The following is an 11,770-nucleotide window of genomic DNA, read 5'->3' as shown; positions in this document are numbered from 1 at the left end:
TGTACTCTATGCTGCATTGCTGCTGTTAGGCTTGTAAGCACAGAAGAATGTTCAAAATATACAGCAGCACTACAGTATGCCACTCAGACATTGATGAAATTTGCCGATGTGTACATTGTCTACTGTGTCATTTTACATGTGATCCTGCTTTGAAAGTGTCTGGATTTCAATCATCATTACAGATTATGTTTAAGATGGGTTCTCTGTCTAAGTGTACTGTAACTGTGTTGCGCGAAGAAAACAACACACAGTTTACTCTTTACACGACAGTGTTCAAGTTACCGTGTTGTTATGCACAGTGAAACAAGTATTGTGATTAATCATGGTTACACTGTACAGTGTGTCCACTGTGCTTCTGTTTGTTGTCAGGGTTATGACCAGCATCACCTACATCCACAGTCAGTACAACCTACGGTATACTGACTGTGCTTAGAGTAATTACACAGTCATATGAACACTGTAAGATAAAGTTGTTACCAAACATACTTTACTTATACCAGATTTATATATTATATCCACCATGGCTTTTAATGACTTGTATTTAGATGAACAATTGTTGTTTACTTACTGTTGTTGTGAATGCAAATAAACTGTAACAACGTTGTAGCTCATACAAGTCACTATATATCATTTTCACTGTAAAAGATTGTGTGTGTGTGTGTGTGTGTGTGTGTGTGTGTGTGTGTGTGTGTGGGAGGGGGGGGCGGGGGGGAATACTGATAAGCATGGTCAATGTAGCACCAGCAGCTGTTTCATGTTGAGAATAATCTGCTTGCTGATTGAATATCTGCACCATAAACTGTATCATATGTATGTATTTGATGTTTTACTCGTACAAAACAATGATTGTTTCGTCTAATCTATGTGTAATTATCTTACAAAAAAGAAAACATTGAATGACATTACTGCAGTATTGCAGTATTTAGTGCTCTGCCTGTATCCAATGGACATGTAAGGTGTTGTTATCAGTCTGAATTGAAGTTTGATGCTAAATGTGTTTTTTTATGTGTCATAAGGCCTACAGTTGAGTCTGTCTTCTCCAAGAAACGAGTTAATCTAGCAGACAGCTGTTTGACAGCTGGACAATTGCTCAAGATGTTATGTGGAATTGTTAAGCATGTACAAGGCCATCAGTCATTCCAAAGAAAATAGACTATAAGTGTGTAATTTCTGACAGGGGTCAAATATTTTTTAGTATTGTGTCTGACACAATTGGACGTTTTTGCCTGCTCGGGTAATGTAATATTACTTTTATAAAGAAGATTAACATGGGATTTTTCATCCTCCAATGAATTAGTTTCTTATTTTCCGTTGACAAGGGTAACTACTGTATTTTGTGTTGTGAATTCAGATATGGGTCTCTTATGTCAATATGATGTGTCATTGCATTGTCTTTCAGTCTTGCACTATTTATTATATAGAAATATGTGACAACAGTGACTCAATAAACTATTTTTCATTCACATACCAGTACATTTGTGTGTGCATTCCGATTATTAATCATGATATTAATATCAGATTAATATATATCAGAATGTTGTGAATCAAATGTAATTTCCCACATGACAGATGATAATGATAGAATTGAATATGCTCTGATCTTCTTGTACTGTATTGAGTTTCCCTCCAATTCTAAGTAGTTACCTGAAATGACACTTTTTGAGGTTGTCATCCTTTGCAGTGACTCATCGCTGTATTGCGCATCAAAACACATAGCAGCAAGGTTGATGATTAAACAAGTTTGTCCGTTAAACCAAGGAAGCAAGCTGGGTAACTTTGGCCGTTAGCAGTATCGAGATGAGTCAGACACTCATGGATGTGCTGTTTCTGGTTTAACCGATTTTATGGCACTGTGACTGAAGACAGAGGACAATGTCTTGTCAGTTAGATGCGGTTACAAGAGACCTATTTCAAGATGCAAGCTTGATTTCTCATAAAGATGACACGCAAAGTATGAATTGCCTTGAACCAATTTGATTCATACAATATGTTTCTGTGGAGTGTTGAGGAAAAACAGCTGACAACATACAGTACAGCATTCAGCTAACTGAACAATAAGCATCCCTATCCCTTTTGTAAAAGGTTTTTACACTGATTTATCCAATTTGGCCATTGTTGGAGTGCTTGTTCAAATACCATTACTCTGTTACTTTGATGCAGGGGGTGCATTTGATGCCCTACAAATGTTCTGTTTTCCCCCCATGAGAGCATAGTACAGCAACTTACATTGATTGTTAAATGTGTAGCATATGTGACATGACAATCTGATATGTTGAGACTTTCCTAGCCTGTTTAATCCAGTTATTTCCCAATATACTTCCACTGTCAATTGAGAAGAAATGTCAGCGTATGATAAGTGCTTTTGTACGATAAATCTAAGAGTGACATCTCTAGCTGTGCCACGACTTGTCTGCACACAGTTGAAGTGTTTGGAGGGGAAATCTGCAGTCCAGACAGTCTCATGGTACAGTCCCGTAACATGGCCACGGGCGGCACCAAGGGTCACAAGGGTTCAATGGGGCAGAGGGTGAGTGTGTGTCAATCTGGCACACCATTAGTCTGTTGTCTGTAGGAGGAGTGATATTACTAGGGTTTTACTGGGGTTTCACTGTAAAGAAGGGGAAAGGGTTATGATGTGATGCAGGGAAGGCTGGTGGAGGTAGAAATCAGAGGACAGGCTCATTGTAATGCATGGAATGGAATGAGGAATGGTATCATCCTTCGATTTCTGCCTCCACCAGCCTCCCCTAATAGTGATAGTGATAGTACTTTATGCGAAATAGACTGCTGACAATTGATTTGTTTTGCATTCCAAACATAGGTCTTAGAAGCTTCTATAGAACTGGAAATATAATAGCTTTAATATAATCAGAGAGCATTAAACAGTCGTTTTTGCTTTTTGTGTCCTGTGGCTCTGAGTGCTTTAACACATCAGACACCAGACATGGTTGTTGTTTTTTTTATTCCTGACTGTTGGCCTGTGTGTGATTTCCCTTTTGATCAAACCACGTCTGATGCCTTCTGCCCAATGACCCATGCTGTCTGTTTATAGAGCATGTCTCTGGCCCCCGGCGAAATCAGCCTATTGTCTGTCCTCACTCACAAGACAAGTCTCTTTGCTTGGCAAACCATAGGGCTCATGTTGAGGCCAAGCTAGCCCCATTCAGAAAACAGAGAGAGAGAGAGAGAGAGAGAGAGAGAGTGTGAAGGGGCTGGAAGCAGGTGTTGATGGTGGAGTGCAGACCACAGAGGTGGCAGTTTTTCATGCATTACTGATTTCTGACAGACCATAAATCGAATTGCACGGACTGCACAAAGAGAAGGGGCTTTTTGAAAAGAAGAAAAAGAGAAAAAAAAAAGACTTAAGCAGATTCCTGGCCACAGCAGACGAAACAAACTCACTTCACAAGAAAAAAAGAAAAAAAAGATGAAAGGAGGCCGGTGAAAAAGAGGGCTGTGATCTGCAAACATGGGTCTGTCGTGCAATCACATGGTGTGGATTTCCGCTTTGACACATTTACTTTCAGCTGCACGGCAGGGCAGGGCCATACAGCCCATGTAGAGCCACCGCTGAGCTGTCTTGTGGTGCTGTGAGAGGTGACCTCCAACATGCAATCGTCCACCATGAACATCAATGGGCTTGTGAGACAGAACAGCCAAGACAGTTACATACTAGAGGGCTCTTTGAGGAAAAAGGGTCGCTTATGGTACCGCCGCTCTCTGAAGGGGAACAACGATAAACAACAACCGAATGGGGAGAATAGTACGGTGCCAAGAGGATGGAAACAGGTGAGAGAGGAATCTATCAAACAACCTTATCTGACTGAACTGTGGTAAATCTATTGTGTATCTATCGTCTTGTACATTACGTCTATGGTGTATGGTTTCTTCATGCATTTGTTGATTATTAGGAATATTAGTGTGTCATTAGATTAAACAGAAAAAGTTGATAGATAAAAAATAAAAGTTGGTCTTTTCTGGGATTCAGAGGTGGTATGCAGGAGAGGACAACCACAGTACTGGCAAAGACAAAAAGCCTTTTGCGTATTGTAATCTTTTGGATTATGTAATATAGGATTACAAAGAAGTTAAATGATAGAAATTCTAACGGGAAATCAACACATACATGTCTTTGCAATCATGGAGAGGATGATATGCATGAAAACTTTGAAAGTTGCTCAATTATTTGTTTGCTGCATTTGAGATTCCAAATAAATGTTTTCACTTTTCTCTTTCTACATTTCATATTTTTTCTTTTCTAGGCCAGCCGGACTCAATCAAACTCCTTAGTGGATTACTCTGATCCTCAGAGGTAAACAGAGTAAATATTAAAATTTCATACAACATCTATAATAATAACACAGTACCATGATCTGTAACTCTGTATGTTGAATGACCCACTGAACTGCTGGATAAAGACAAGTAGATAAATACAAGTAGATAAATACAAGTAGATAAATACAAGTGTATGATTGTTTTTTTCGTCCTGTGCATAGGATCACTGTTGAGTTGGAAAAGCAAGACAATGAGACTTTTGGATTTGAAATTCAGGTAAGACATTTCATCCGCTTCAATATAAGTAGCTTTCCAATTCTAAATTCCTCCAGTCTGTGTCATCTACGCTACCTTGAAAAATCTATTGTTGAAGAATCGTAATCTTGAGGACAGCAGTACTGTACCGACCTCGCCCGTTAACAAACGTGTATCCTCTCCTCTTGTAGACCTATGGGCTGCAGCAGAAGAACAGCACGTTGCTGGAGATGTGCACGTTTGTCTGCAGGGTGCAAGAGGACAGTGCAGCTAAGAGTGCAGGCCTGACCACAGGTGAGAACCTCCCACCTACCACATCCTCTCTATGGGCCCAGACTCCCATGGCTATTCATGAGTTATCACACACATGCAAGCACATACCCACGTACACGTACACACACACACACACACGTGCACGCACGCATGCACGCACGCACTCACACGAGCATATGCACACACAGAAAGTCACACACAGAAAGACACACACACACACACACACACACACACACACACACACACACACACACACACACACACACACACACACACACAAACTGTTTATGTCCTTGCTGACCTCATTACACCTGTTACATCTACAGGATATGTATCACATCCAGCTACAGTCTAGACTAAACCTCCTGATACTATTTCTCTCTCTGTGCGTCAGGCGATGTTATCGTCACCATCAATGGGGTCAGCATTGAAGGGTCCACCCACCAGCACATCGTTGACCTGATTCATGAATCCACCAACTTGTTGAAGTGAGTAAGATTTAGCGATAAGACCCAAATTAAAAGAGTTACTGTAACCCTGGAGGATGTGAGGAAAACATTGGCCTTACACAAACTGTTATGATATTGTTTGGAGAATGTGTCTGTCTGTGTGCTGAAGGTGTTTACCTGTTTGACCCTAGGATGGAGACCGTGTGTGGGTCTGTTGTGAAGAGGATTGAGCTAGAGAAGAAGATGAGCTTGCTCAAGGTGAGCTTGCTCATAGCCCTTATTTGTCTTCAATAAAGCATCTCAGCAGGGGCGTTCAGTGGCATAGCGCACTAAGGCACATACCATATCATCACAAGGTCCCTGGTTTGATTCCGGCCATCGACATTTCCTGCATGTCATCCCTACTCTCTCACCCATCCTTCCTGTTAATCTCTACTATCTCTATCCCAATAAAGCAGAAAGCCCTAAAAACATATAAAAAAATAAATAAAAAAGCATCTCAGCTGAATAGAAAAGAATAGACCTCACAGTGGAAACAACTGGGTGGTGGTGTGATACCACATAACCCCACCCAGTACAAAGGAGCGCTCATGGTAAATCTAGCACAGCATCGGGGAGCAGTGGTACAGTGGTAAAGTGCTGAACCCACAATACATTTCCATCACTAATCCTACATTAATTGGGTCACTCACAAGGGAAAACACTCACAATGTTACATACCTTTTGCTCAAGACTTTTTTTTCCGAACAAATTAGGTCTGGCTTCAGTGTCAACAATGTCTAACTGTCGTGTTTCATTTTTGTCCACACAGCAAACACTGCGGGAGAAATGGGTGGAGCTGCAAACCCTGACATTACAAGAAAAACGCCTTACTCGAGGTGAGGGGTTTTGCCCAGCTACTGTATGAAGAAACAGTATGAAGAAACAGCACATCATTTCTCATATCGGTTGAGAAAAAAAGCGTGCGTTGATGGGTTTCCCTGTAAATCATCATGAGAGAAGAACTGTAAATTCACTGGGGTGACCTGTCACAGACCCTGATATCTTAAAACTATATTAACCACATTAACCACATCCTATATGCAAATACTGTGGTAAGCCTTATTCTAGTTTTTAGATTTTGTATTTAATTGCCCAGAGAATGTACACACCTGCATTCCCCAGTCTAAATCTAAAGTCACTGATTTGATAAAAAAAAAAAAAACGAAATCCGTGCCCTGGGGTGGTCCAGTGGTCTAGCACCCAGCCGACACACCGGCCCCTGTGAACCAGAATCCCCCATCACTGACACATTTACTCCAGAGCTAGTTCTAAGAGGCCTTTGTCCCTTGTCTACTCCTACAGGTAACCTGAGTGACAGCTCTCTGCACCCCTCTATGGACTCCCTGTTGTCTCTTGTGTCTCCTACTGGCCGTAGCCGCCAGCGCTTCTCCAGCGACAGTAGCTGTCAGAGCATGATGACGGAGGACAGTGTGTTCGGGGACCTGAGCTCCCCCAGCCCATGCAGTGCTGCCAGCGTCACAGACGACAGCTGTTTCTTCTCCTCCAGGGACTTCCACCAGGAGGGCCCCAGCAGACGGCCATCATGCCCCAGCCTCAGTAGCAGCCTGGCGGGCAGCAGCAGCTCCCTCTCCCCCACATGGGACAGTACCAGGGCCTCACTGTTCGGGACCCTCCCTAGGAAGGGAAGGCGAGGCAGTGTCCGCAAACACATCCTGAAGTTCCTCCCCGGACTCCATCGCTCGGTAGAGGAGGAAGAGGACCATTGAACAGTGAATGAACACTACGTGTGATGAATGAACACTGTGTGTGATGTTCAATATCCAGACATTCCCCTTGGCTCAGGAGCAGCCAGCCACACACAAGCATTATGGGTAGAAGAGTCTTTAGAAGAAAGTCAACTTTCTTCCTTTGACAAAGATCTTAAGTTACCCATGGATACTGTACGCATCAAGGACTGCTGATGCGGCTGCATGTGACTCACTTTCACACAGCAACCTTCAGAGGAGTCTTTGTTTTATCATTCCCCTAATGAAGTGTAACAGCATTAACCATCATTATTGTGATAACTACTTAAAATACAGGAGTTCATTTGGTGTTTGTGAAGCAAGTTCACCACGATCTTTTTAGTATGAATGTGACGATTGTATTGTAGGGTGAACAGAAGAGACAAAGAGACAAAGAATGAAAAAAGAGGAACCTTCTTTCTTTTCTCATCAGAATTTCAGCTTGAATATAACTTGAAAGGCAGTGATTAGAGAGCGTGTGAAGCAATTTGCAAAAACAGAAAGGATTGTATGCCTTGCATATTCAATGGATGTGATCCAAAAGGTTATGACATTGGACAGGAGCAGCCTAGCAGTCTTATCACGTTAAAAGAATGAGTTCTTCACCACAGCTAGCTGCCTGATCAAAACAGGATGTGGGTACGAAAGGTGCTACCTTCTTCACTATTTTCATTTCCAAAACCACTTTCCGGTTATCCATAACTTACTTTCAGTCTCTAGACTACTACACATCAGAACTCAGTTTCCTGTAAATAATACACATTCAAGTAGTTCAAAAACTTTAAGAGTGCAATGAAATGTAATTGAATTGTTTGGAACTGATGCTTGCTGTGGGCCATTTGCTATTTGCTGATGCTATTTCAATAAGAGCAATTGCATTTAAAATTATCTGACGTCAAGTGACAGCAAAACGTTATACATGGTATTCGCTCTCTTTTATATTTGAATGCATCATGATCTAAAAAGGCTTTAACAGCATGGGTCAATTTAATTCTAATCTAGCCATTTTCACACAGTAAGTTGAGGTTGCCATGACTCCTCATGTCCTCATGACCCTTTCAACATCACCAAACTCACATACTCTACAGAGAGAGTGCCACACAGGGGTCGGTGAGTAGAAAGCTTGGTCATTTGGGTTACTGTTTAGGGTTATGCAATGGCTGGCCTTTATAATTGTAGTGATAATAAGGGCTATCCATATCAGGGCTTATCACAGTGATGACATGTGCATGATCAGTTTCCTCATATGTGGGTGAAAGCATTCCAGAATTCTGAAGTATGTGTTCCCATAGCTATAAATGGCTAATAAACTTGACTTGACTTGAAAGAAGAATATTCTGCTTCTGATTTATATCCACTAGATGGCAGTGTAGACATTCTAAATGGTGAGGGTTCTATCACAACTACAATAATAGATTGAAATAGAGGTTTTAGGATTAGAAGAACAACTGTGGAGGCTATGAAAATGTTGCAACCTTCCAGACAACATGCAGTTGGTCTAAACCAGTGAATCTCAAACTAGAAAAGCAGGAGACTACTAATAGGCCCACACATTTTTTTTCTCTGATCATGGGGCCAAATTCAGTCTGCACAATTCAGTCTGGAATAAAGCTCCAGAGAGACTATGCATAAAAGCACTGCATAAAAAGGGTCATTTCTGAATGGTGAAACCAATATGTATGCAAATACCATCAAATAAAAGCCGAAAATCTTTACTTGAACTTCATTGTAATGTTTGATTTCAAATCCAAACTTTTGGAGTGTAGAGCCAAAAGATGAAATCCTTCACTGTCCCATTACTTACGCAGGGAACTGTATGTTGGAGTTTAGGCTATCACACATTTGATATGACTTCATCAGCAATTGAGACACTCTTTGTTCTCCCCTATTTTGACTATTAGTAATGCACAAAACGTATAAAGACAACAGCATTATCGACTTTCAGTATTGGGTTTCCATATAGGCTGTATAGGCCTTCACACTGTTTAACTGGGTCAAACACACCAAATGTATTCACACAGTTGATAGTTTCATTAATCACAAATCAAAGCTTTCTTAATCCACTGCAGCTCCATTTTGAAAAAGGATTATCAATGATATCTGTCAATGATATCAAGGAATTGTGGGAACAATTGACAGCTTCTTGTTTGCATTTCTGTACATAGGACTCAAATCCCATGTAACGGTCCTGACCTCACCTCAACACGTTATGGTAGCTATGGGTGGAATCTACTCTATCTAGCTTATACGGTCATACACATGAATAAACCTACAGGAGAATGTTAATCCGGCCTCAGAATCTTACAGGGAGAAGGTGGTCACTCAGGAGGGCTTAAAGAATGAATACAATCAGTTCATTTGTGGAAGCCAAAGAGACAAAGAGCCATTTACTGGCCCAACACAAACCCCCTGTTCTTCATTGGCTCAAACATGCTTAGAGAATTACATCGCACACTAGCACAATAAAACAGCTTGGCCTCACATCATCGATTAAAATGCGGGATGGTACTCTCCTTCACCATCCAACAGGACAACTTGGACCAAGAACAAGTGTTTTGATTGGTCTACTGGAATGGACGGCTGCGCTGGCAGGTTGAAGATGCACAAAGTCTGTTTGGCTACTGATACGACAAAGGCTCAAAAGAAACCAGAAGGGTTTGGCAATTGAGGACATCAGAGAGGGTTGATTCTTTCCAAATCACTAAGAAGATTAAAAAAACCCAACATAATAAAAAGATGATGGAAGCAGAAGAGAGTAAGGAACTGGATCTGGATGATAGTAGGATGACGTCCCAGGTGGTGGAGATCATCAGTGGGATGACACTGGGGGCCATCCAGTCTCTGGAGGAAGCTGTACAGAGAGTTGCTGCCTCTCTGGACGAGGGAGATGACTCTGTGTTCTATGATGAAGACGAAGCTCCACCGCATGAGAGAGGAGGTGCGTCATCTCCACCACAGTGTGGGGATGTGTGCCTACCCAACTTTGAGGCAGCCGGTGTGTCTGCCCAGTCCAATAAGGATGACACTAAGCTTCTAGAGCACATTGATACAGTCCTATCTAAGGAACACCCAGGGGCCCAGACAGCCAAGAGAGAGATTGTTGGAGCTACACCAGTAGATGAGACATCCGCAGCCCCAGCCCCAGCCCCAGCCCCAGCCCCAGCCCCAGCCCCAGAGGAGCCTGTGTCGCAAACTTCTGGGAAACCTCTGGCAGAAGCCCCAGCTGAAACACTTGCAGTGCCCCAAACACTGCCAAGGCAGGACTTACTGTCAACAGGGGGTAAGAGAAACTATATTTCACTTTGAACTATGTTAAAATTATTGTTAAGTATTAGGGTCTTGGTTTGCCTTATTAAAGATTTGCATACTGTAGGTATGAATCTGTTTTTCAGAATAAAGCTAATTGTATGCAAGAGTAATGAGAGTTATGATATTTTTTTATACTTAGTGTTGGTATCATAAGTGATTTGATATTCTCTTAACAATTTAGTTGTCTTGATGAACCATGTTTTATGTAGTAGCATATCACTGTGTTACATTTCCATCGACTGGAAATCTGACAGATGCTGTTGTGAGAGCTGAATATTTAGAACAATTAGGGAATATGGGGACATGAGTGTTGTTCTCCTCTCATTCCAAGCTTCTGCCCCATGCAAAGAGGAGATGACATCATCAATGACACAGTCACAGGAGAAAACACCTGAGGTTAGACAACAGTCTGTACCTGAGTTGTGTGCTCAGCTGAACAAGGAGGCGTCAGGTGATGACGAGCTCCAGGTCTCAGGTGAGAGTCAGGATGAGATGGAGGAGAACTACGCCACAGAGGCACAGCGGGACAACAGTAGCAGGCCCTGCTCCAGCTCCAGCTCCCAGTCCTTGGGAGAGAAGTCCTTAAAACACAACCACAGCTTCTCCAAATACAACACAGTCTCCTTCCGGAAAATTCGCAAAGGCAACACTCGCCAGAAGATCGACGAGTTTGAGTCCATGATGAACGTATAAACATAACATACTATGAAAGGTTACACAGCAGCTTATGCCATCCGCAAGATGCTGGATGTGGATTTTAGAGCATGCTAAACCAGTCTGTGTGCAAACTTGAATAATGATGTGTTGGAAATGGTTGTGTATCTGACTAATACACAATGGTAACAGACTTTCTTTGTATTGTATTTCTAAATATTGACTGTTTTACAGCAATGCTACTGCTTAGATTGTACAGTGTGCCCAGTGAAGCCAGAAGTATGATTTTGACAAAACTTGAAAATCACACAATCCATAAAAGGTCGGTATGAGTAGAAGTAGTGAATGCTGATATAGTACAATTGTGTATACAGAGGTATACCTTAACAGATGGAAAATTATATGTTGACCATAATATGCTTCATAGCACATTTTCTAATCTGCTCAAAGTACCTTTTTTCCATTTAGGAAAATAGTGGGAAACATTACATAAGGCAGTTCATGGTATTTTATCAGCAGATTAAAACATAAGAGGCTTTGGGGCCTGTAATCTTACTAGCTAACATTAAGACTAAGATGTTGGTTGTTAGTCTTTACCTAGCGAAGGGCCCTTGTACAGACTTTGCTACATAAGCACTGCAAGTATGAATGTAAGTATCTTTTACAGTACTATGCTTTTTTTCAGGTGATCAAACTAATACAATTTGAAATGTAAATACTGTTGATAACTGAACCATCTAATAAAGTTAAATATCAGTTACAGTAAAC

General features: G+C 41.5%; 1 protein-coding gene across 1 annotated transcript; it reads left to right on the top strand.

Annotated features, from left to right (window-relative positions):
* The first annotated feature begins 3,540 nt into the window (after positions 1 to 3,540).
* cytip (cytohesin 1 interacting protein) lies at positions 3,541 to 8,737 on the top strand. The gene is made up of 8 exons (XM_083681644.1): positions 3,541 to 3,789; positions 4,263 to 4,312; positions 4,497 to 4,551; positions 4,722 to 4,824; positions 5,198 to 5,291; positions 5,444 to 5,510; positions 6,064 to 6,130; positions 6,597 to 8,737. The coding sequence occupies exons 1-8, from the start codon at positions 3,610 to 3,612 to the stop codon at positions 7,019 to 7,021; spliced, it is 1,041 nt and encodes a 346-aa protein (XP_083537770.1). The 5' UTR covers positions 3,541 to 3,609; the 3' UTR covers positions 7,022 to 8,737.
* Positions 8,738 to 11,770: the final 3,033 nt, after the last annotated feature.

The sequence above is a fragment of the Argentina silus genome (assembly GCF_951799395.1).
Source record: "Argentina silus genome assembly, chromosome: 12".
In the NCBI taxonomy this organism is placed as follows: Eukaryota; Metazoa; Chordata; class Actinopteri; order Argentiniformes; family Argentinidae; genus Argentina; species Argentina silus.
The sequence above is the reverse complement of the archived record's forward strand: the minus strand, read 5'-3'. Positions and strand labels throughout refer to the sequence as shown.

Excerpts from the sequence above, each read along its gene's own strand:
- cytip (XM_083681644.1), top strand. The coding sequence starts at position 3,610 with ATGCAATCGTCCACCATGAACATCAATGGGCTTGTGAGACAGAACAGC. Across the intron at positions 4,552-4,721 it reads CTTTTGGATTTGAAATTCAG|ACCTATGGGCTGCAGCAGAA; the intron begins GTAAGACATTTC and ends CTCCTCTTGTAG. Across the intron at positions 4,825-5,197 it reads GAGTGCAGGCCTGACCACAG|GCGATGTTATCGTCACCATC; the intron begins GTGAGAACCTCC and ends TCTGTGCGTCAG.